Source organism: Cryptomeria japonica, chromosome 1, assembly GCF_030272615.1.
Source record: "Cryptomeria japonica chromosome 1, Sugi_1.0, whole genome shotgun sequence".
Classification (NCBI taxonomy): Eukaryota; Viridiplantae; Streptophyta; class Pinopsida; order Cupressales; family Cupressaceae; genus Cryptomeria; species Cryptomeria japonica.
Window position 1 is genome coordinate 136,899,021 of NC_081405.1, and position 24,538 is coordinate 136,923,558.

A 24,538-nucleotide genomic window follows, 5' to 3' on the forward strand; every position below is an offset into this window, starting at 1 on the left:
TATGTTTAACCAATACATTAGATATTCATATAGAATAAAATAGACTTGACAGACAGAGAGATTGTCCAAAGAGAAAAAGGAACATTTGCATCAGGTGGAGCTGTTGAAGCATAATTATATGTATTAGGATGTCATAAGTGGCATGTCAAGTATTAAGTATCCAATTTATGATTAAGGCATCTAAAATTCAAGAATACCAAGTCATGTCATCTCCTGTCTTGCCTGAATTCTATTCCCAAAACCTGCTGGAAATACAATCAAGCTTAATAGTGTGATAGATTGAGGATGACCTTTATGATTTTTCTAGTATATACTTTCCTAAAATACTTACTAATCATGTTTCTTCTGCAGATAATGTTATTTGTAACACTTCATGGCAAAAAAGAAAGTCATATACCAAAATTGCACCAGCAATGAGCTTACTTCATTAATTGGATGCATGCAAGAGATCTACCAGCAAAATAGCCACACAAAAGATGCATAAACAAAATTGCAAAAGCAGGTTCAGTCTCAACCTATGATTCTCCAGAATTTAGAGTTGGGAGATTAAAAACTCATCAAGCAAATTCCAAATCAGTATCGGTACATTTTTTACAATAGGAAACAGGTACTTGGAGACATGAAAAAAAACTAAGCAAAACACTAAAAAAAATTAAATAGATTAGAATTGTTAATTTTTTACATGTTAACCACTTAAATTAAATTAATATAATTATAACTAATTTATTGAATTAGAACCTGACATTTTAAATATTAAAATATAACAAAGTTTAACAAAGTCATATACACAATAATATTATATATTAAAATCCCCCATTAAAGGTTTACAAGCTCATAATACCAGACATCAACAAGGTAATTAGAAAGAAATTAATGTGAGTGACCAGACCAGAAGATCACCTATGACCACAAAAAAATGTTGTAATGTCCCCATTTTCGGCCCAGGTTTGCGGAGAAGAAATAAATAAATTATTTAAATTAAGTAGTCTGAGCAACTTATATTTAATTAATTATGCTTATGAGTTTAGTACTTTATCTTAATAAATTAATTTTACTTGGTGCCACAAATAAATATTATGAGTCAATTTGTGAGCAAAAAGATTTATTATTTAAAAACTGATTTTATAATTCCAGAATATTCTACGGAAGTTATAAAAGGGAGCTAAGGAGGCAAAAGGATTCATTCTAAGTTTGTTTAATTTTCTTTTGGAGATTTGTGCCTGTGGCCAGATTTCTCACCGGAGAAATGAAAACCCTAATGGTTTTCCAGACAAATGAAATCCTGAAAGGCAGTGCGGGTTACAGCAGGGGTCAATGATGTGCAGAGATTTGGGATTTGGGGATGAAAACCCTCAGATGCCATTTGTGCGATTTCACCCAAAAGTCGCCATTATGCCAAATGTGAAGTGATCGATTTGATGTTGCATTTTGATAATTTTTCGGATGTTTGCAGGCAAAAGAAAAATTATTCTCTCCAAATTTGGATAAAGTTATCATATATATGATATTCAAGAATACATTTTAGAAGATTGCCAAGGTATGTAGGTGAGACATCCTTTCATGAAGAATTCATTTGAAGGCTTAAAAAGCCTTTGGAACATTCAATGCAGCCTATGTAGGCTTACTAAAATCTTCCACTGCCACTAATGAAGGAAGACATAGCCTTATTAATACCGTACCAAGTCAAACAGTGCCATACCACATATGTAGCAGATAAGGAGGGTCGAAGCTTGGTGTTAAGGCTTAAGAGCAATTTGGAAGATTCAATTTAGCTCTTAAATGTTCGAAAAGTTTCCTACATATCCATGATGGATTCTTGGAAGGTGACATGGCTCCATTGTAAGATTCAAAGGTGGACAAGAACCCATTGCAATCCTCGTAAAAGCATCTCTTGAAGTCGTGGACTTCAAATATATGAATTTCTTTTAAAAAAGGGAAGCATGTGGTTTTAGAGGGAAATATGAGCATAAACAAAAGAAATCAATTCACCTTTTGAGTAAGTCAACATTGCATTAGAAGTTGTGGGCATAAAGAACTTTGACACGCTGCATTATTTGAAGACATGGGGCCGCTTTAACACAGCTATCTGTAAATGTTAAATAGACTGTTAGAATAGTTTTATTTAATCAGTTCTCTGATCTATGTATGTTGTTAATTCGATTTTATTCTTCTATCGAATTGCCTCTGTTGGTTTGCAAATTACATATATCTGTGACTGATCTCTGCAGTGATTTTATTACTGTATGTAATAAAATGAATCTTTGGCAATGTCAGTATGGAGTTTCGTATTTATCCGTATACTGGTCGCCTATACTCTGTTATCTTTTCTTTTCATCTGCAGGGAACATGTTTGGCATCTATATATCATTCACATATTGGATCGTGCCTCCACAGGGAGTCACGATTGTATGTGGAACCATCGTGGTTCCACATAGGGTCGTGACCCCTGTGTGGAGTCACGATCCTACCCAACATTGGCGTCAACAATTGAAGAGATACTTACGATGTTTGTTTATGTCTAAGTATTGTTAGTTAAGTCTGCTAACAAATATGCAATCAGTACGATCGTTACTGTGCGACGTTCGTCTAAGACTATAAACTTAACACTCCCTCTTAGTCTTAGAAGAATAGGCCTAATACATATCACTTTAACTGAGCTCAACACTAATCTCATGAGAATCTCATCACCTAGGTGTGAAGTATCAACGTGTGATACTAAGGATATACTCACTTTGATATCCATGTTATGATATGTGCACTGACATTAATACACTTACATAATGTCTACCATAACTTATCATATTACTAATATTCAAATTGTATGATTTTCAGTTTATATGATCTTCCAAACATTTGTAAGATCGTCACCTTACAATGTTTAAATACAAGTGTTCATTAACTAGAGAATCGTCATCCTTTAGTAATGTACACAAGAAAGATTATAAATTTCATATACTCATTTATATGAACAAGAAGTTTACATAATTAAACATCTTTATATATATCAATAATTATATTTTAACCATACCAAGAAGCCTCCTGAAGTGATCAATTTTCACTCTTGCTAGAGGTTTGGTGAGAATATCAGCTGTCTGATCTCCTGTATTGATATATTCCAACTTTATTACCTTTCTTTCTGTCATATCTCTTACATAGTGATATGGAATCTCAATGTGTTTGGATCTATCATGGAAAACTGGATTGACTGAAAGTTTAATGCAGCTTTGGTTGTCACAATGAATGATTGTAGGTTTTAGGCTTTCACCAAATAATCCTACTATCAGTTTCCTCAACCATACTGCTTCTTTTGCTGCCATGGATGCAGCTATATATTCAGCTTCTGTAGAACTCTAGGCTACAGAAGATAGTTTTCTGCATATCCAAGATACCATAGTTGATCCCAAACTGAAACATATTCCAAAAGTACTCTTCCTGTCTGTTACACTTCCAGCCCAATCTGAATCAGAGAATCCATGTAGGTTCAATTCAGTGTGTTCATAGTGAAGTCCATAATCTAGAGTACCTTGAAGGTATCTCAATATATGTTTTACTGCTACTAAATGTATTTCTTTGGGCTCAACCATGTGTTGACTGAGTGCATTCACTGCATAACATATATTAGGTCTAGTATTGACAAGGTACATCAGTGATCCAATAATCTGCCTGTATACTGTCGGATCTGCAAACTTGGAGTCTACTACTGCTTCTTTTAGTTTATGAAGATTTGTTTCCATAGGGGATGACATTGACTTACAATTCAACATTCCAAATCTCTTTAGAATGTCAATGGTGTATTTACCTTGATTTAGATAAATACCATCTGGTCTTTGCCATACTTCTAATCCAAGAAAGTAATGGAGTAATCCTAAATCCTTCATCTCAAATTCTAAAGCTAGTTCTTGTTTGCATTTTGTAATGAGATGATCTTCTCCTGTAATTAATAAGTCATCTACATATGGTATCAACATCAGCATTTCACCTTTGACTGTCTTAAAATACAGATTTGGATCAGCAATGTTCTTAGAGAAACCTATTCCCAACAAGTAACTGTCAATTCTTTCGTACCATGCCCTGGGAGCCTATTTTAATCCATACAGTGTTTTTTCTAACTTGCATACATGTGTTTTTGCATTATTTACCTCGAATCCTTCAGGTTGTTCTAGATATACTTCTTCAATTTTCCCATTCAAAAACACAGTTTTTACGTCCATTTGATGAACTTTCCATCTTTTAGATGCTGCTATAGCTAGGATTGTTCTGACTGAAGTGTATCGAGCAACAGGTGCAAATGTTTCTTCATAATCAATTCCCTCCTTCTGTGAGAAGCCTCGAGCAACAAATCTTGCCTTGTGTTTTTCTATACTGCCATCAGCAGCATGCTTGATTTTAAAGAGCCATTTAGAGGATACAACTGATTTTTCTTTAGGTCTAGGCACAATTTTCCATACATCATTTTTTAAGATAAATTGATATTCCTCTATCATGGCATTCTTCCATACTTGTTGTTTAAGGGCTTCTTCTGCATTTGAGGGTTCAACATTTATGATTTCTGACATTAGAGTCACATAGCTAGAAAATCTTGAAGGTCTTTTGCTTTCCCTAACTGTTCCTCTTGGTGCTGCATAGGTTTCTACTTCCTGTACTGTTTTGGTGGCCCATAGTGGTCTTTTCCTAGGGTTCTCAGTAGTAGTGTTCTTTTGTCCCAATGTGCTTTCCTCAGGATGCTCCCTCTGCGTTTCAGAAATAGAATCTTCCTCCAAATTTATGGAGTTGGTTGAAGTCTTATGTGTAATGGAACTTCTTGTTTTGTTAATAGCTACATCTTCTTCAAATATGACATCTTTGCTTAATTCTATTTGTCTTTGACCAGGGATGTATATTCGGTAGGCTTTTGAAGTTTCACTATATCCTACAAAAATCCCTTTCTGCCCAGTGGGTTCTAGTTTAGTTCTTTTCTCGTTGGGTACATGAATATAGACAGGACATCCAAATATTTTGAGATGGCTAATATCAGGTTTAGTTCCAGTAAAGACTTCTTCAGGAGTTTTGTCAATGATATGAGAGTGAGGACATCTGTTTTGAATATATACAGTTGTGTTAGAAGCCTCCCCCCAAAGTACAATTTCTAAGTTCTGATCAAATAACATAGCCCTTGCAGCTTCTACTATTGTTCTATTCTTTCTTTCTGCAACCCCATTTTGTTGAGGATTATAGGGTACTGTGAACTCCCTCTTAATCCCAGCATCTTTACAGAATTCTTTAAATAAGTCTGAAGTGTATTCCCTACCATTGTCAGTCCTTAGTGTTTTGATTTTTCTACCAGAATGGTTTTCTGTAATAGATTTGAATTCTTTAAAGTTTCTAAGTATCTCTTTAGATTCCTTGCTTCTAAGAAAATAAATCCAAGTTTTCCTAGAGAAATCATCTACAAATATTACATAGTATAATGAATCTCCTATTGACGGTTCAGACATAGGTCCACATAAATCAGAGTGAATTAGTTCTAAAACATCTTAGTCCTTCTAGAGCTACAGGGAAATGAGCTTTTAATGTTTTTCCCTAGTGCACATCCCTTACAAGTGCCTGAATGAATTTGATTTAATTTAGGTAGTCCTGTGACTAATTTCTCCATAGAGGGTAGAGCGCAAAAGTGTAAGTGCCCTAGTCTTCTATGCCAAATTTCCGTTTGATTTGTGACTTCATGAAATAAAGTCTGATTTGGCTCATTACACAATTCATATAGATGACCTTGTCTGTAACCAATCACTTGTGCTCTTTTGAAGGTGGATGATTTTGGCCATGCCATTACCTTTCCTTCTATGAATGAGACCCTGTATCCATTATCTTCAAGCGCAGAAATAGAAACTAGGTTTCTTTTGATTCCTGGTACAAATAGTACTCCAGTGAGTTGAACTGAGATTCCAGACTTTAATTTTATGGTGCATGTTCCGACACCTCTTACCGGATGTGCAGAATCATCTCCTATCGTTACCTCCTCATTAGATTCCTCTTCCATTGAGTCTAGTGATTCTCTGAATCCAGTGACATGCCTTGACGATCCACTGTCTATCACCCAAGTGGTAGATTTGTTTGAAGCTTGACTTGAAAGTGCAGAGTAGAATACAAACTTCTCAGATTCAATTTTTGACTTCCTCCCTACTTTGGTGAATGATGCTTGTTGTTTTACTTTGTTAGGACAATTGAATGACATGTGTCCATACTAATCACATCTGTGGCATTGAATTTTTGACATGTCTCTCTTACTTTTCCCATGGTGAAATTTTATTTTCTTGAAGTTTTTCTTCTTACCTTTCTTATGAGAGTCAGTATTGAGAATGTGAAGATCCTGATCTTTAGTTTTATGATTGCCCCCTTTTATTTGCCTTGATTCTTCTAGAAGACAGTCTTCCCTTAGTCGGTCAAATTCTGTATAATTATCTCTTGCATTTATGCCTTGTTTGAATGATTCCCAAGAATCAGGCAATCCATCTAGAGTAATCATTGATAGTTCCCTTTTCTCGACATGATAATCAAGTTTTTGTAGTTGATCTCTTAGAGAACCTACTCTCATGAAATATGAATTCATTGATTCCCCTTTATTCATGCTTATGTGGTTTAATTGTCTTTTTAGAGTTAGGGTTTTGCTCATATTGTTTATTTCATATGTCTTCTCTAAGGTTCTGTACATTTCATATGCTTTATCATGTTTTGATATAATTGGTATTATATGATCTCTAACGGCGTTGATAATGATTTTAACTGCTTTATCATTTCCTTCAGTCCATATAGATTTCTTTGGTTCAGCCTCGGGTTCAGGTTTGTCTTCTTTCACGAATTTGTCTACTTTGTTCTCTTTTAGCATGATCATAATTCTGACTTTCCAAGATGCAAAATTTGCTGCTCCTTCAAGTTTGTCTTCGAATCTGATTGTGTGCGCCATTTTAATGAGTCTTTGTTTAATTGTAAACTTCTCCCTTAGTCTGTTCGGATCTTTGAATAGTTAGGCTCTGATACCATGTAAATGTTAAACAGACTGTTAGAATAGTTTTATTTAATCAGTTCTCTGATCTCTGTATGTTGTTAATTCGATTTTATTCTTCTATCGAATTGCCTCTGTTGGTTTGCAAATTACATATATCTGTGACTGATCTCTGCAGTGATTTTATTACTGTATGTAATAAAATGAATCTTTGGCAATGTCAGTAAGGAGTTTCGTATTTATCCGTATACTGGTCGCCTATACTCTGTTATCTTTTCTTTTCATCTGCAGGGAACATGTTTGGCATCTATATATCATTCACATATTGGATCGTGCCTCCACAGGGAATCACGATCCTATGTGGAACCATCTTGGTTCCACATAGGGTCGTGACCCCTGTGTGGAGTCACGATCCTACCCAACATTGGCGTTAACAATTGAAGAGATACTTAGGATGTTTGTTTATGTCTAAGTATTGTTAGTCAAGTCTGCTAACAAATATGCAATCAGTACGATCGTTACTGTGCGACGTTCGTCTGAGACTATAAACTTAACACTATCCATTGCACATCGGAAAAATTAGAAAAAGTTGACACGGGGAGGATAATCACTGGACTCTGAGAGGTGACATTGAAAGAAGTTTATTGAGAGCTTGGAGAAACTATGGGGGTCCTGTGTAGCTTTCTTTAGCTGGTGCAGCCTTTTGGTGCAGGTTTCTAAATGATTGGGAAAATGAGGCATGGAGTTTGGAAGATCCTACACTTGTATGCATTAACCTGTGGTCAGCAGCTGCACATGAGCATGGACATTGCATTTTGTAAAGGTTGAAATAGGTAAAAAAAAATTATTTCTGTACTCTGTAATACAACAACAAAACCCCTATTGATACCTTGCCAAGCATAATGAATGTGTAGCAATTGTTTGGTGTAATGTGCCAACAAGCAATGAATGTGAATGACCCCGAGTGATGAAATTGTGTTCCAAAACTTCTGATAAAATCATTACAGCAGTAACAAACTCGAAGATCCCATATTTTATTACCTACAAACTGTTTGACAAAATGCCTGTCAAGCATAATTCGAGAAAAAGTGGCAATTTGTTTAAAAAACTTAAAAATGCCTAAGTAAACCTAACTATCCTAGTGTAAAATGGTCCCAGAAGTAAACCGGAGTAGAAAACCTCATTCATACCAACAAAAAGATTATGCGAAATTGAACTTTGATGGAGTTTCTTGAGGCAACTCCGGAAATGGAGGTGCTAGGTTCTAAGGATCTCAAAAGATGATTTTGTATTCAGGGAATACCTCTTCTTGGAGTCTATCATATCCCCACCGTGGAGGCATTATTTATACTAAATCAAGGAATTAAGACTGAGGGAGGTCGACCCCATCAAGGACCAAATATTAAGGCCGACTAGAGAAAAATGATAATAATTACTATATTTAATGATATTAACTTGATATGGCCGACTTCATTAGTTAGCAAAAAAGTATTATATATATAATGATGCATCCTTTTGGGGTGATCCATGTAGTACAGTGGTTAAACTTAAAACACTTGCTTGATGAAACTGCCACCAAGGTTCAAATCCCCGCTGGGCCACTATGCTCGCAGGCTTGGTTCTTTCACTGGGCTGGTGAGCTCACGGATTTGAACAACAATAGTGTTCGGCACCTTAAAAAATGCCCCTTACCGATCAAAAAAATTAAATAAATAATGATGCATCCTTTTGAGAAGGATGACTTGTGGCACTTTGAATAGTCGCCACTCTTGACCATGGTATAAGATGCCATAAGATGATGAATGAAAAAGGGGGAATATAAATTGGACATCACTGCAGAGAAAATAACATATGAGCAGGAATAAAGGTTAAGAAGCAATGATATGCATTAAATGGAGTGTCCTCATCTATTCCTTGTAAATTGTGCCATTAGGACTGTTAATTTTCATTGGTCCTTTTCCTCAAAAGGATGTGTAGTGATTTTCCCATTGGATGGCATTACATAAAAGGAGGTGGCAGTTGTAACAACCACACTTTAGGGTTTCATTGAATTATCTTGGTTGTTGATTTAGCATCAATCTGGGCCCTTCATTTTGTAACTCAAACTCTATAAAAGGCTTGGCCTTTTCATTTGCATAGGTTAATAATTAATAGTTAGAAGCGGTAATAATAGTAGGAGGAGAAGATCAAAGATTGTTGCCAAGACTATGATGGAATATATACATAATTTTCATTCAAGATATGGTGGATCTTTGTGTGTTGTTTCAACATTTTACATGGTTTATACTTCTCCACTTTTAGTTGAAGTCCATTAATTGTAATGGAGAAATGTGATGCTATTCGAGGGAATTCCGGTTCATACAATTTGTAGTTTGATGATTGCAAATTGCTGTGTATGGTTAGTGTGAACCTAATTTAGCACTAGTTCACTTACAAATGATCATTTGAATTGCATCAGTATTGGGTATTGTTGTGATGTTTTCACACATCACCCCATTGCAAATGGGAACTCCCACTTTTTGCTTAGCTTAGGTGTCTTGGTTAGGTCGTCTTAGCTTGGCAATGGTTGTAGTTGTAGCCTTTGCTAGTGAGAGCAGGTAAGTTTATCAATTTAGGATTAAGAAGATGCAAATGTTGTTATTGTTGCTAAGTTGCTAGGTCATTGCAAAATGTTGTTTTGAGTGGATTAAAGGGTAAGGAGTAATAGGTTAGCTTGTAGTTCTGTCAGGAACTGCAAGCAAAGCACCTAGGGTCATGAATTTCGAGATCATGTTATACATGATCTAGAGGGGGTAAAATCATTGAAACTTGGCTAAGTAAAACTCAACCCCCCTATTGGCATGTACAAGTTTATGCAAGGTTTAGAGGGGTAAAATGTGCACTAGTGTCGGGTTCACCCTCATGCTTACTTTGTGTAAGTCTCCCCTCTAGATGCACCCTTCACCTTTTGTGCATGTGCACTTGCAATGTGCACTCTAGCATCATTGCATGCATTGCAACCCTTCATATACGCTTTGCCTTGCATTGTTTGTGCAAGACCACTTATCCAATGCACTCAAGACATTGTGCAAACTAGGGTCATAAACCTGCCCAACATCATTGTGTTAAGGACCCCCTAAATCTCGACCAAGGCAATACATTTGTGCAAAGCAACACATAAAATCCACTCAAGAAACATTTTATCATGTTAGAGGTGGAAATGTGCTCAAGGAAGAATTAGAAATCAGATCAAAATATTTGACTAAGTTCAGTTCAGGCCTCTTGTTTCATGTATAAGGTTGTGCATTCCACCTTCCTAAACCCGCTCTACATTGCATAACTACCCCTTGGATGCACTCATCCCTAGCTGATCAATGCAAACTACCTTTTTGTGTGTGCTCCATGTTGAGTTGGGGTGCAATCAAAAAGTGCTCCCCTCCTTCAAATTTGTGCATTGCAAACTCAAAATCCTACCCCATTTGTGCAAAGCCTTGTCTAAGATGCACTCATATTTTTCACCTTTGTGTAATGATAGATTGAAATCTGCCCAATGTGAGGTTGACCTTGTGCATACATGAGGATTGAGATGCGCTTATGGGGTAGGGTGATGAGTTTCTTTATGCAAGAGTACTTACAATATGTGCCCAAAGGAAAAGAGGTAGAACAGGTGGATCAAATGTCAAATCAAGCCTTGAAGGATTAAAACTCAGGAATTAGAATTGCAAACATACAAATCAGGCCTTAAAGCATAAAATCCAGTGTTCCATGGAAACGCGTTTCCCCCTCCCAGGCCCAAGTCCCCGAAACCCGTCCCCGAAACTTTTTCCCTTTGTCCCCCCGTCCCCAAAGCCCGTCCCTGCGTCCCCTCGTCTCCTCGTCCCCAACGGTCGTGGAGATGGGGGGACCCCCTAAATCAGACCCTAAAACATTAAGGTCAGGTCTGAAATCAATCAAATCAGCCTTCAAAACTTGGAACTCAGACCTGCAGCTTGACCTAATCCTAGGGCAGAGCAAGTAAATGAGTTGGTAGATGATTGGGTTTGAGGAAAGCAACTTAACATCTATTAATATACGCTCAATCACATAATCTGCAAACAGTCGACTTGGCTTGGGAGTGAAGGGGTATTAACGCTTAGTAGGCTGACTTGCATTGTGCAAGGCATCACTTGAAATGCACCCTACAATACTTTATAAGTTTGTGCAAGCACACATATGAAATGCACTCAGCATTAGGGCTCTAGTCGGCTACAAGGCAAGAAATTTAAAGGATTTAAGAGTCCTAGTCGACTAGGTAGAGGAGGAGTCAGTTCAAGGAATGGAAGAATGCTATAAAACATAGTCAAAACAATAACTTCAAACATTCATCAATTCAGTCGTAGGCATTGGGTGCAGACCTGAGTATGCTGAGAAGGGCAGAAAATAGTGCAATAAGTATAGAGAATCAGATTAGATTTATTGGTTTTGAATTGTGATGTGTTGCCTTTCAGTCACAGTGTGTTTGTTTTCTTTTTCAGGTTTTGAAGGGAATCAATATATTCTAGGCTTGGTGAGGTGCGACTTGGAGAGAGGACTTAAAGAGGGATGCATGGTGATCAAGGCATTGTTACTCCACAAGTCACAACATCAACACATTCAAGGCAAGTCAACAAGGATCAAGCATCATAGCTTCAAGCATTACAACCATTGCAAGAAGATTGTTCTACAAGTCCAAACAACTTCACGGCATGGCAATGGAATGAAGAAAAGTTTGTATTATATCTTGAATTTCCTTTGGAAATCCAAGATTCAAAGCCAATATAGGGTGGTGATCAAGATCAAGTACACCATAAACAAAGAGTTTATATCAAATATCATTGCCAAAATGAAATACTACACAAGGAGGTTAGATTCCTGAATATCCAAGATGATTTCATCAAGGAAAGCTATGCAAGTCAAGTGTAGGCACCATGAAGCCAGGAGCAAGCATCATCAGGACGAAGTGTAACCCAAGGTCAAGATTCCCAAGTTAGAAGATGAAGATGCAATGTGAAAGTTAGATAGTTTCAAAAGAATTAAGCAAAGTTAGTAAGTTAATTTGATCACCCAAAGATGATACAATTTGGGAAAGTGTTCCACCATCTTCATCACATTGAGCAACTAGATAATGTTGAGTATCAAGAGATATTGCTCAATCAACAAACACTTTGTGATAATCTACAAGACAGGTGTAAGCTAAGGTGGCATCCTAGTCATCATTCAACAAGTCAAGCCACTCCACGCTAGCATGTCTAAGTTCAATGAACCCAACTAATCTAAAAAGGGAGCAAATGACACATGGCACCACATCAAATATTGTTTCACATACCTAACATCATTTCCTATTGGTTGGAATTCAAAGATGGACATGTGTCCTAAATATTGTAATTATTTCATCGGTCGAGTGAAGTTAGTTATAACTAACCCTAATTAGGGTTTTATCTTGTAATCTCAATCGTTGATCTTGAATCAATTTGAGCCTTTGAATTGTAATGAGACCTCCATATAAGGCTCAATTCTCTCATTTGTAAGGGTTAATAGTGAATAGATAATAGTTAGTAATTAGGAGTAGCAATAGAGTAGGAGGAAACTCGAAATTGTTGCCAAGACTTTTGGATTTAATACATGATTTTCATTGAAACATGGTGGATTTCTATGTGTAATTTCTACATGTTGGATGGTTTCTTGTTACTTCTCAACTTTAGATAAAGTTCATTGATTATAAAAGAGAAGTGTATCGATATGTGACGGAATTCCAGTTCATACCTTTTGTGGTTTACCAATAGTAAGCTACAGTGCAAAGTTAGCCTAAACCTTGTTAAGCACTAGTTTGATTGTGGATATTTACTTGAACCATGAGAGTCTTGGGTGTTTGAATGAATGTTCATAATATGAAAACCCTTCGTTATCCTATGGAGATTGCATCAATTTTGTGTAGTTGTTCCCACATGGCAAAGCAAAGATTGATTATGGAATTTGTCTATCAAAGCATCATCTTTTATTGTCATTGTCCTTAGGAATTGATTAGATCTCTTAACCCTCATCTCTTTTATCTTTTATTTTCCAAGTAAGTATAAATTCCATGTTTCAGCGGTATTCATAAACATAAGTCCCCTTGTGATTCCAACAATATTACATCATACATCACTAAGTCTATCCAACATTAAAGTTGATTGTTCGCATTGTAAACCTTGGAGTTGTCTCATTTGATCACACTGTTTAGCATATGAGGTTTCTTTGTTCAAGAGAGGATAAAATATTAAGTATTTTACTGTGTTCAAAGTGTCCTAAACAACACATCAATAGGTATTTGGATGAATGTTTACAATATGAAAATCCTTCATTATCTTTGGAGATTGCATCAATTTTGTGTAGTTGTTTCCTCATGGTGAAGCAAAGCTTGATTTATGGAATTCATCTATCAAAGCACTATCTATTAATATATTGTCCTTAGGTTTAGCTTAGATTCTCTAACCTTATCCCTTTTTGTCTTTTATTTGAAGTTCAAGTCACTTTAATATTCAAATTCCAGTTCCATCTAAGCATAAGTCCCCTTTGTGATGTCAGCAAATCACATCGTGCACTGAGGTTCGCATTGTAAACCTTGGGGTTGCCTTATTTGATCACATAATTTAGTGTTTGAGGTTTTATTGTTCAAGAGAGGACAAAATACCAAGTATTTTGTCCTGTCTTCACGAGTGTCACAAAACAAGCATCAACAAAAGACACATCCAATGGGGTGGGAGACATGTCTCCCTACAAACTTGGTATATTCTAAGGAGGCCATGTAAGTAGAAGAACAGGTATCTGACATTGAACAATATATCTTACCCTATACTCCAGCAATTCCATATTCCTTGCACCTATGATTCTGCCTACGGGCCAGCCTTTTGGGTTTTTCTCACAATTGCAGATTATTTTTTCTCCATTTCAGTTGTGACAGTGAATCCTAGCATTTATAAGTAATTGTGAGACAAGGATAACAAAATTAGGCAACAAAAGTCTTACAACTGTACTAAACATCACTGAAAAATAATAATACACACATTAGGCCACCAATATTACTTCTGAATAAATGAAATAGTAGACCAGGCTTTACATCTTCCATATAATCAAATATAGTTAGAGATTTATGCTTTTCACAAACACACACACACACATATATATACAATTTGCATAACCAGACAAGGATGCAATTAACAAGCATAGCTCAAAACATTTCAAATTGCTACCATAAACCAAACCAGACTTGGTTAAATCATGAAAATGAAATAAGTCAACTTGCCTATTGTGCCAACACCAGCCATAGCAATGCCTAGCCAGTCCAGTGGATTCATCGTCTCCTTTAAATAGAAATGTGAGAACATAGAGAGCACTGCTAAGCCACACCCAGAAACCGGCTGTATAACTGAAACCTACCACAACATAAAACACCAGGTGTCAATTTATATTATGTGTTTCAAATAGTAATATGATAAATAAAATTAGTAAAATTTAAGTTATTAGAAGAAGATCCTAATTGCATTTTACCCATTGAATTTGGAAATAGATGTGATCAGTATATTGTCAATTAATGTCATTGCCATGGAGAACCAGATTTTCTGCGTGTCAAGTATTTCTTCCATGTAAAGTAGGCTACAGGCCGCATGACCGTTGAAAGAATGCCCATGGTCATTAGACACAGAGTTACTCAAGATGATATACAATATAAGGTCAATGAAGGTTTGTTTGTTGGATAGAAATGTTATGCCTTGAGAGAGATTAAATTCACAATATATAGTAAAAGTTGACTGCTTCTTGATAGGCATATATAGGAATTGTCAGGAGCCTAATATTGAGCCATTTAAGAAAAAATGCTCTCAACGAAGCTAACCTATGCCCAAGAGAAAACAAATTTAGGAAAAAAAAACTTAATGCCTCCCCACTTCATTATGAATTATGACCACAGATAAGTAAACGCAAACAAGATCTCATTTTTAATCTGACAAGTATTTGATGTTATAGAAGAAACCCCCATAACTTGTTATACTAGTACTCTTTATTGGATCTCCAAGAATGGAATGTCAATGTTATGTTTTATTTTCCAATGAAAATCAATGTTCTAAGTATTATATTTTATTTTCCAAGGAAAAAACTTCTATACATACAAAGGATGGGTTGAAAGTTAGTGATAAGAAACTTCTTGAAGGATTTCATCTCCTGGAGAAATTAATAAAAAAAAGACAAGCTCCCAAGCCGAATCAAATGGTGACAAGAAGGAATCAAATTTCCATACTTAGACAATCTCTTGACACAAATTGGAGAATTCAAGAAAGACATCCAACACGTTGAGGTGGCGCCTCGTCATTTTCCAACCAATCAGATCGCTCCAAGTTAGCATGTCCAGGTTCGATGAACCTGACTTATCCAGAAGCTTCTAGAAGAGCACACTTCACAATGCAACAACCTTCTATTTTCATTGATGGTTCATATTTAGCAAGAAGGACGTGTGTCCCAAATGTAATTGGTCGAGGGTAGTTAGTTTTGGGAAACCCTAATTAGGGTTTATAGCTTTCAATCTGGGCCCTTGATCACTGTTTGATCTCGGCCATTCATTTATTCTTGAAAACTATATAAGGCTACCTCCTCTCATTTGGAGGGGGTGAGGTTTTTGATGTATTGTTGCTTAAGGTCATTTCCAGATAATATATTGCATGTGCGCTACTTTGTAATCTCTATTATTTGAATGATTTGCATGGTTTCAATTGCCTCAACACTTCGTTAAAATTAACTTAGATTTGCTTTCATTGTTGTTAATTCGAATGAAGGATTTGATAAGTGTCAATTGATGGTGTATCTCCGCTCATACTTTTGGTGTATGGATGATTTCCATCTCACCGTGCAAAGTTAGTCTGAGCCCATCCCCTGTGCATCCCAACATCTCGATCATAAGCACAACCCATTGAAGATTGCACCGGCCTTGTGTAGTTGTCCCTAGTGTGGTGAAGCAAGGTTTGGTTTCTCGAGAGCACCCAGTTGATACCGTCTCCAGAATTCGTAGGATTAGATTAGCCTTCCTAAACTCTATCCTTTTTTCCCTTTCTTTTGAAAGTCTAAATCGCAAAAAATCCCAAAAAAAAAGAAGAGCCTAAAATTGCTAAATCCATCTAAATCCAGCAGTTCAAGATACTTGTCAAACATAAGTCCCCCTTGAAATTTCAGCATACACTACCCAAGAAGCTATTCCACTAAAGTCGCTTGTTCGCACATATAGACCTTGGAATCAGTAGTGATTTTTCAGGAGAGGATAGAATACCTTCGGGTATCCTATCCTAATGTTTGGTAGATGATAAAACAGACACCAACATAAAATGGCGCTAGAAGGAGGGCGGAACAATTGACATCCAAATTCTATCAATTTATGCTTGAGGGAGTAATTTTAAGGACTTTTTTTAACCCTCCTCCCAAGCGCAACATAAAATGGCGCTAGAAGGAGGGCCGAACATTTTACAAGTTGAGGAATTCAGCTGGAGAGAACCAATATGAACTTTGAAATGCCAAATCAGAGATATGTTAGATCTCTTTTATGTCAAAAAATCCCAAAAAAGTGAAAAATTGAAAAATCTAAAAAAATTAGAAAATGGAAAATCGAAAAAGAGATTCCTCTATAGATGGGCGTTCGTTCCATATTTCTTACTGTCGAGAAAATTTGAACGCACAACTGCACCCCAGGAATTTGTCTCGATTTGCCATACTAGGGAGGTGCCGGATACACGAAACGACCGAGCATGATGAGATCAATTGCTTGGCATTCTTGTCAAGGATAGAATTAGTTCTACAAGGAAAATTTTTCTTTTGGGATGTTCCAAAACCAGAATTGTGCATAAAGCCTGACGATGAGGACAATGGAAATGATCCTTTCACAAGGTTCATACTTAGAACTCAAAATCAGATAGAACAAGGTAATATTCACTTGAAAGGCATGTTGCTTCCTCGTTGGTGTCCGATTCACAATGAACCTCATTCAGAATTCACTTGTTTTATATGTGAAGAGGCTATCAACCAAGCTAGATGTCACTTAGGATTATCAGAATTGCCAAGGAAATGCATCTGGAACGAGCAGCTTAGTGCTATATCAAGAGAACAAAGTATTGCAACCTCATCAGGTTATGAAGGAAGAAAATTGGAAGAAGATAGTAGAATTGAATCAAGCATTCAAGTGGATGAAGACTGTTCCTACATCACACTAGAACGAGAGGCCATTGAAGTAAAGATCAAAGAAATAATGGAATACATCCAAGCAAGGAGAACAGACCAAGGAAGCTATCAGCATATGGAAGCCAATGAATATGCAAAAGTGAAAGTTATTGAAGATCATCAGGAGCCAGAAGTGGAAGATTTAATTCAAAATAGAGACAGTGCCCTTCAAGAAGGAATTGTCCTCGATGATGAAGTTCAATCGTGCACGCTCAAGACGGAAGAAATGGTAAGCAACTTAAGACAAGATGGAATATTTGATGATCAATGGGCTACCAAGATGGAAGCAGAATATGAAGTGCAATTCGGGTTGGCGCTTGATCCAATGTTCACAGTCATGGAGGAATTGCTAGATGAAATCGAAGCAAATTGAACGCTACCTGGTGAACAAGTAACGGTAACAGAGGCAGAAGATGAAGAACAATTCGGGTTGGGGCTCAATCCAGTGTTAGGGATTCAAAAGGGGCCAACACATTAAGTATTCCAAATTTCCGAATTCCCTTTTGAATCTAATCCCCGCCGCACTCCACCCAGTTTGGAACGTGACGTTGATATGCATATTTCAGATGCAAGTGGTATGGTTCACCATCAACTTCGACCTCCTGATGAATCAACGAATGATGAGCAAGATTTCCTTTCTGCGAATGAAGACCACCAAGTTGTATCTTTCCCTACTATTGACTACAAAGAATATCATTTTGATTATGGAGATTTAGGAAAGACAACTTGTTTATGGATTAATCATGGTCTGGATGAATTACCCCAGTTACTAATCTTTCCCGAAGTTTTGCTTGAGTTTCAAATTTGTACTGTGAAAGAATATTTTTTCAAGTTTAAAGATAAGTTTGCAAAACTTCGGACTGTGACTGCTGCTTTGTTGCTCCTACACGTCCTGAGAAATCATGCTAGGAGTTGTATATACTTAGGTCTTTTGAGTGTGGTTCGCTTAAATTTTTTTTTAGTTAGAGTAGTTTTCCTTTCGTTTTGTGTGTTTAGTTTAGTTGTCCTTGTTTTCTTAGTTGTGTTGCTTTCGCCTGCTTCTTCGTGCTTTAGTTTAGTAATAAAGGAGGATTCCCATTGGCGCAAGGGTGATGTTGCTTAACACGTACACATTGGCTTGACCTCGCTAAGTTATGTTTGGGGTATTCCTTTGATGAATATTTGTGGAAAACTTCTAGATTTTAGATTAATTGTTTCTAAAGTATCTCAAAGTTAGGATGAGCATTTGACTAGAAAGGGAATCATCAATTGTATCTTGACACTGAGTCTTTCAGTCATTATATCTTATACACTTAAAGAATCCTCTGAGTCATTGTGGTCTCCCACAGTGAAGTTATGGCAAGAAAACATAAGGAAATTCGTCAAAAGTCTTACTTCAGCGCCACTATAATACTCAAGCCCATGGTACGCTTCATTGCTTACACGCCAAAGTGTGGAAATATGTGAAAAGAAAAGAAAATAATATCAAAAGAAAGAGTAAAAGAGAGAAAATCAAAATACTTGGCTTTTGGGTGTGCGGAAATCAAAATACTTGGCTTTTGGGTGTGCGGAAATCTCTATAGGTGTATCCCTCGAATCAAAGTATAAATCGCCGGAAGTAGAGCAATCTCCGTGAGATTATAGCTAAGTTACCGGTTCCAGTTCGAATTCGGGTACGGATTTGCGGATTCAGCAAAAAAAAAATTGGGGGGGGTACGGGTACGGGTTCGTCCGTACACACACACACACACACACACACATATATATATATATTTTAAATTTATATATATATATATATGAATTTACATGTTCAAACTTCAAACATCAAAACTATATATGTTCACAGTTCAAACATACAAATATGAAACATACAATGTAACTTTCCCATACAATGATACATAAATGATAACAGATAAATCATAAATCATAAATCCATAATTGCCAATGCCAATAAATATTCTGATATTGATATATCGTAAATCATAAACGTAATATCATATTCATAATTTGCAAAAAAGATAATATTCAAGTTTCAAGTTTCAAAATGTTAAAATACGATTAAAAAAAATGTTTTTTAATTGTTTTTCTTTGTTTTCTAACCCGTGGGCCCCATTTTTGGGAACCCACGGGCTTGGGTTCACCCAGGTCCTCCCTGGTTCGACCTGGGTCCCTGGGCAGGACCCGGGTGGGACCTAGGTTGAACCAAGCTCGGACCAGGACCGGGCATGAACCAGGACCAGGACTCGGCCATTTTTGGCAAGAACCGGTAACTGAGGATTATAGAGATAACCTCGCCGGGGCTATGGACGCTCGCTAGCAGCGAGGCTCTATCCAAGGATGCTTTTGGAGTTAAGGCAAAGCACTTAAATTATGCGACTTGCCATGATGGAACCGAAGAGTCATAATGGTCTTATGAGACGGGAATGAACGCATTTGCACACACTTATAATTGAAGGATGAAAGATCTTGATGCAGTTTAGGATTCCTCTTTCCTTTTTGAATGCCCTTCTCAGCCGGCGAGTAAGTTAGCTATAATTAATTTTTGATTCTAAGTTTGAAATGGGTTTTATCTTAGGAATGTTCAGGAACATTTATTCGGGTTGGCGCTAGATGTTGTGACCTTTTTCACACATCGCCCCATTGCAAATGGGGACCCTCTCTTTTCCTGCTTTCTAGGGTTTTTGTTAGTGTCCTATGACCTTTTGCTGCAGTTTCACCAAGCCTTGTCCAATTCAGAGCATTTCAGGCCTAACGATTGAAAGTTAGCTTTTGCAAGTTATGTGATTCTGAAATGCGAACACCACCAGAGTGCTTAGAGAGGCCAAAGGACGAAGATCGCAATTGATTTGGATGAATTTGGACAACTTTCTATTTTTAGAAAGTTTGCTTTTTTGCTTTTTTCTATTTTTTAGGAAGTTTCGTTTTTGGCCTTTTTAGCCCAATCCCCGATATGGCTATTTTTAGAAAGTTTTCCCTATTTTTTAGGGATGTCTGCTTTTTTGCTTTTTTGGAATGGGAACCTAGGGTTTACACTTGCACCACTGACCTGCTTCGACCGGAACTCGAAAATTCCAAGTTTTGATCTAAAAAAGCTAAATCCCTAGATTTTAGGCTTTTTGCTTTTTCGGGATGCAAACCTAGGGTTTACACTTGCACCACTGACCTGCTTCGACCGGAACTCGAAGATTCCAAGTTTTGATCTAAAAAAGCTAAATCCCTAGATTTTAAGCTTTTTGCTTTTTCGGGATGCAAACCTAGGGTTTACACTTGTACCACTGACCAGCTTCGACCGGAACTCGAAAATTCCAAGTTTTGACCTAAAAAAGCTAAATCCCTAGATTTTAGGCTTTTTGCTTTTTCGGGATGCAAACCTAGGGTTTACGTTTGTACCACTGACCTGCTTCGACCACGATCCAAAATTTTCAAGTTTTGACCCAAAAAGCTAAGTTCCTATATTTTAGGGGGTCATGGCACCTTCAAAGGATAATCAGCTCGAAAAATCAACCTGATCCTCAAATGTCCTGAAATTTGGCTAAGTATGGAATGTCATCCTGATCCTGAAATTTGACTAAGTCTGGAAAATTGGAGAATCCTCCAAAAACTAGATCTTGCATTATTAGTCCTAGAGGCCCGAAACCACTCTCAAACATCCTGACAATATATATGAAATATAACTTAAAGTATAAGAATACCACATACTTAAATGTTATATTTCATATATAGTCCGCCCTCTTGAGAGCCTCCAAAAGTCCGCCTTGAAGAGCAAAGGTCTAGACGTCCACCCATGTTGGAGATGTCTAAAAGTCCGCCATGTTGGGAGGTAGACCAAAACTCCGCCAAGGTGGGAGAGATGCTTGAAGTCCGCCCAAGAGGAGGGATGCCTAAAGTCCGCCCTAGGAGGTGTCTCCAAAGTCCGCTCAAGGTGGGAGAGATGCCTAAAGTCTGCCCTAGGAGGTGTCTCCAAAGTCCACTCAAGGTGGGAGAGATGCCTAAAGTCCGCCCTAGGAGGTGTCTCCAAAGTCCGCTCAAGGTGGGAGTGTTGTCTAAAGTCTGCCCCATGCCTTAGCCAAAATTTCGCCATGAAGGAGCAAAGGCTAAAGTCCGCCCAAGGTCTTCAAGACCATGTAGGAGAGACCTCCAAAGTCCGCCCCATGCCTTAGCCAAAATTTCACCTTGATGGAGCCAAGTCTAAAGTCTGCCAAAGGTTCGAGAGCCATGTAGGAGGTGCCACCAAAGTCCGCCATGCCTAAGGGGACTCACCAAAACTCCGCCCAAGGTGCTGCTGAGTGAATGGCCTTGAACCTCCGCCCTATCCTAACATGTTGGTTGCCAACCCTTCAAAGTCCGCCATGTTTTGGAAGAGGCCATGATGGCCAACACTCTAAAGTCCGCCATGTGTGTGGGGTGCCCAAGGGGTGAAGTCCAAAGTCCGCCCTATGTTGGAGACCCATCAAAACTCCGCCCTACCCTAGAAAAATGATGCAAAGGTCTAGAAGTCCGCCCATGTTGGAGATGTCTTAGAAGTCCGCCTAGGGGGTGTGTTCCAAAGTCCGCCCTATGCCTTAGCTAAAAATTCGCCTTGATTGAGCTTTGCTCAAAGTCCGCCCTCCATGTTGAAGGGACCCTTCAAAACTCCGCCCAAGGAAGTAGATGCTAAGTATGATGTTGAAGAGCCTTCTCAAACCCTGCCATGCCTTGGAGAGGTAAGGAAAGTCTGCCCAAGTTTGAGGAAGATGAAGGTAAGCCTCCAAAAGTCCGCCTACACATAAAAGTCAAACAGAATCAACGAAAATACAAAGTGATGTCATGAAAATTCTTCAAGATTTCGAACTTAAATCCAAAATAGAAAGTTTTCAGAAGGAGAATATTGGAAGATTGATAAGGATTTCAAACTTAAATCCAAAATGGAAAGTTTTTTTTAAGAGAATATTGGAAGATTAATAAATATTTCAAACTTATAGCCAAATTGGAAACTTTTGGAAGATATTTTCTTCGAATTTGGAAACATGACAACACTTTCCAAAAGAATGAAGTTAAAATTGGAAACATGATTTGGAAGATTTTAAGGGTTTCTGATTGAGGATTTAACTTTATTTACAAATACTTCGTTGTAAACTTCATTTCTACACCAAGAAGTTCGAAAATATTAAGGAGAGCATAGTAAAATACTTTCAGTTTGGAGTTCATCTGGAGAAAGTTTTGGATATTGCTAGAAGATGGAGAAACTTTTTTGACAAAAGTTTCACAGATTTTTGGAGAAAGACAACCAGTATAAGGACGAATTATTGAATCTCACCTGAATTGTTGAGTATTTTTGAGGGTGAAATTAAATTCATGATGCAGATTTATGTATTTTCTGAGTTTTTCCAGAGTTTGAGAAATGATTTTTAGTAAATTTGTTCGAATTTCTAAGGGAGGAAAATCACTTTTTTGGCTAAGTATAAGAAATTTTCGGAGTTATAACACTTGGTGTTGGATTGTGATCACAGTTATCTTGAAGGTTGGAGAATTTACATGTGAAAATCCCATTCTCATGGCTAAGTATGAAAATGAAGTGAAATTTTCCAAACACTTAGCCGTTCGCAGCCTCGATTTTCTTTAATCCAAGATAGATTTCTAACTTATTTTCCTTTGGTTTTACAGGTCGCAGGAGGAAATAGAAGCGGGATCATCATAGAGATCGCAGTTGGAGTTCACAGGCAAGGTTCATCCGGGCGTGAAGATAGCCAAAATTTGGCTAAGTATGAGAAAAACTTCACGAGGGGATTTCTTCTCCAAATTCGTGACACTTGAAAGAAAAGTTCTCAGACTTGGTGAAAATATGGAAAAGTTAAATAAATTTCCAACTTCTTGAAGGATTTCATCTCCTGAAGAAATTTAAAAAAAAAACACAAGCTCCCAAGCCGAATCAAATGGTGACAAGAAGGAATCAAATTTCCATACTTAGACAATCTCTTGACACAAATTGGAGAATTCAAGAAAGACATCCAACACGTTGAGGTGGCGCCTCGTCATTTTCCAACCAATCAGATCGCTCCAAGTCAGCATGTCCAGGTTCGATGAACCTGACTTATCCAGAAGCTTCTAGAAGGGCACACTTCACAATGCAACAACCTTCTATTTTCATTGATGGTTCATATTTAGCAAGAAGGACATGTGTCCCAAATGTAATTGGTCAAGGGTAGTTAGTTTTGGGAAACCCTAATTAGGGTTTATAGCTTTCAATCTGGGCCCTTGATCACTGTTTGATCTCGGCCGTTCATTTATTCTTGAAAACTATATAAGGCTACCTCCTCTCATTTGGAGGGGGTGAGGTTTTTGATGTATTGTTGCTTAAGGTCATTTCCAGATAATATATTGCATGTGCGCTACTTTGTAATCTCTATTATTTGAATGATTTGCATGGTTTCAATTGCCTCAACACTTAGTTAAAATTAACTTAGATTTGCTTTCATTGTTGTTAATTTGAATGAAGGATTTGATAAGTGTCAATTGATGGTGTATCTCCGCTCATACTTTTGGTGTATGGATGATTTCCATCTCACCGTGCAAAGTTAGTCTGAGCCCATCCCTTGTGCATCCCAACATCTCGATCATAAGCACAACCCATTGAAGATTGCACCGGCCTTGTGTAGTTGTCCCTAGTGTGGTGAAGCAAGGTTTGGTTTCTCGAGAGCACCCAGTTGATACCGTCTCCAGAATTCGTAGGATTACATTAGCCTTCCTAAACTCTATCCCTTTTTCCCTTTCTTTTGAAAGTCTAAATCACAGAAAATCCCCAAAAAAAAAGAAGAGCCTAAAATTGCTAAATCCATCTAAATCCAGCAGTTCAAGATAATTGTCAAACGTAAGTCCCCCTTGAAATTTCAGCATACACTACCCAAGAAGCTATTCCACTAAAGTCGCTTGTTCGCAAATATAGACCTTGGAATCAGTAGTGATTTTTCAGGAGAGGATAGAATACCTTCGGGTATCCTATCCTAATGTTTGGTAGATGATAAAACAGACACCAACAGGTCCCTAATACTATGGTCACTCTATTTGTGGATTTACTTCACAAACCAAGTCTACCAATGATATGGTGTTTGAGTCTTGGAATCCATACCTGTTCTTTGGTTGCCTCTATTATGCATATTACTAATGAGATGTTGAATCTATTTTTGATGTGAACTTCATGGTAATGATCTTGTTTGGTTGTCTTTTCTTGGTCATCCTATTCCAGTAGTACTAGGTTTTATAGTTTTTTTTACAAAAGTTGTGAGTTTGTAGATCTACACCTATTCCTACATTCAAATGGCATGTTTGATGTTAATGTCTAGATGTTTAAGTGGATTTCAGATTTACAAAGAT

General features: G+C 37.3%; 1 protein-coding gene across 2 annotated transcripts in view; it reads right to left on the bottom strand.

The window, feature by feature from the left end:
• The window catches only part of LOC131065299 (probable magnesium transporter NIPA9), a 161,205-nt gene that overhangs the window by 38,844 nt on the left and 97,823 nt on the right, over positions 1-24,538 (bottom strand). For both annotated transcript variants that reach the window (XM_057999766.2, XM_057999767.2), the window contains one exon: positions 14,259-14,388. In XM_057999766.2, the coding sequence (XP_057855749.1) occupies positions 14,259-14,388 (130 nt within the window). The remainder of the gene's footprint in view (positions 1-14,258; positions 14,389-24,538) is intronic.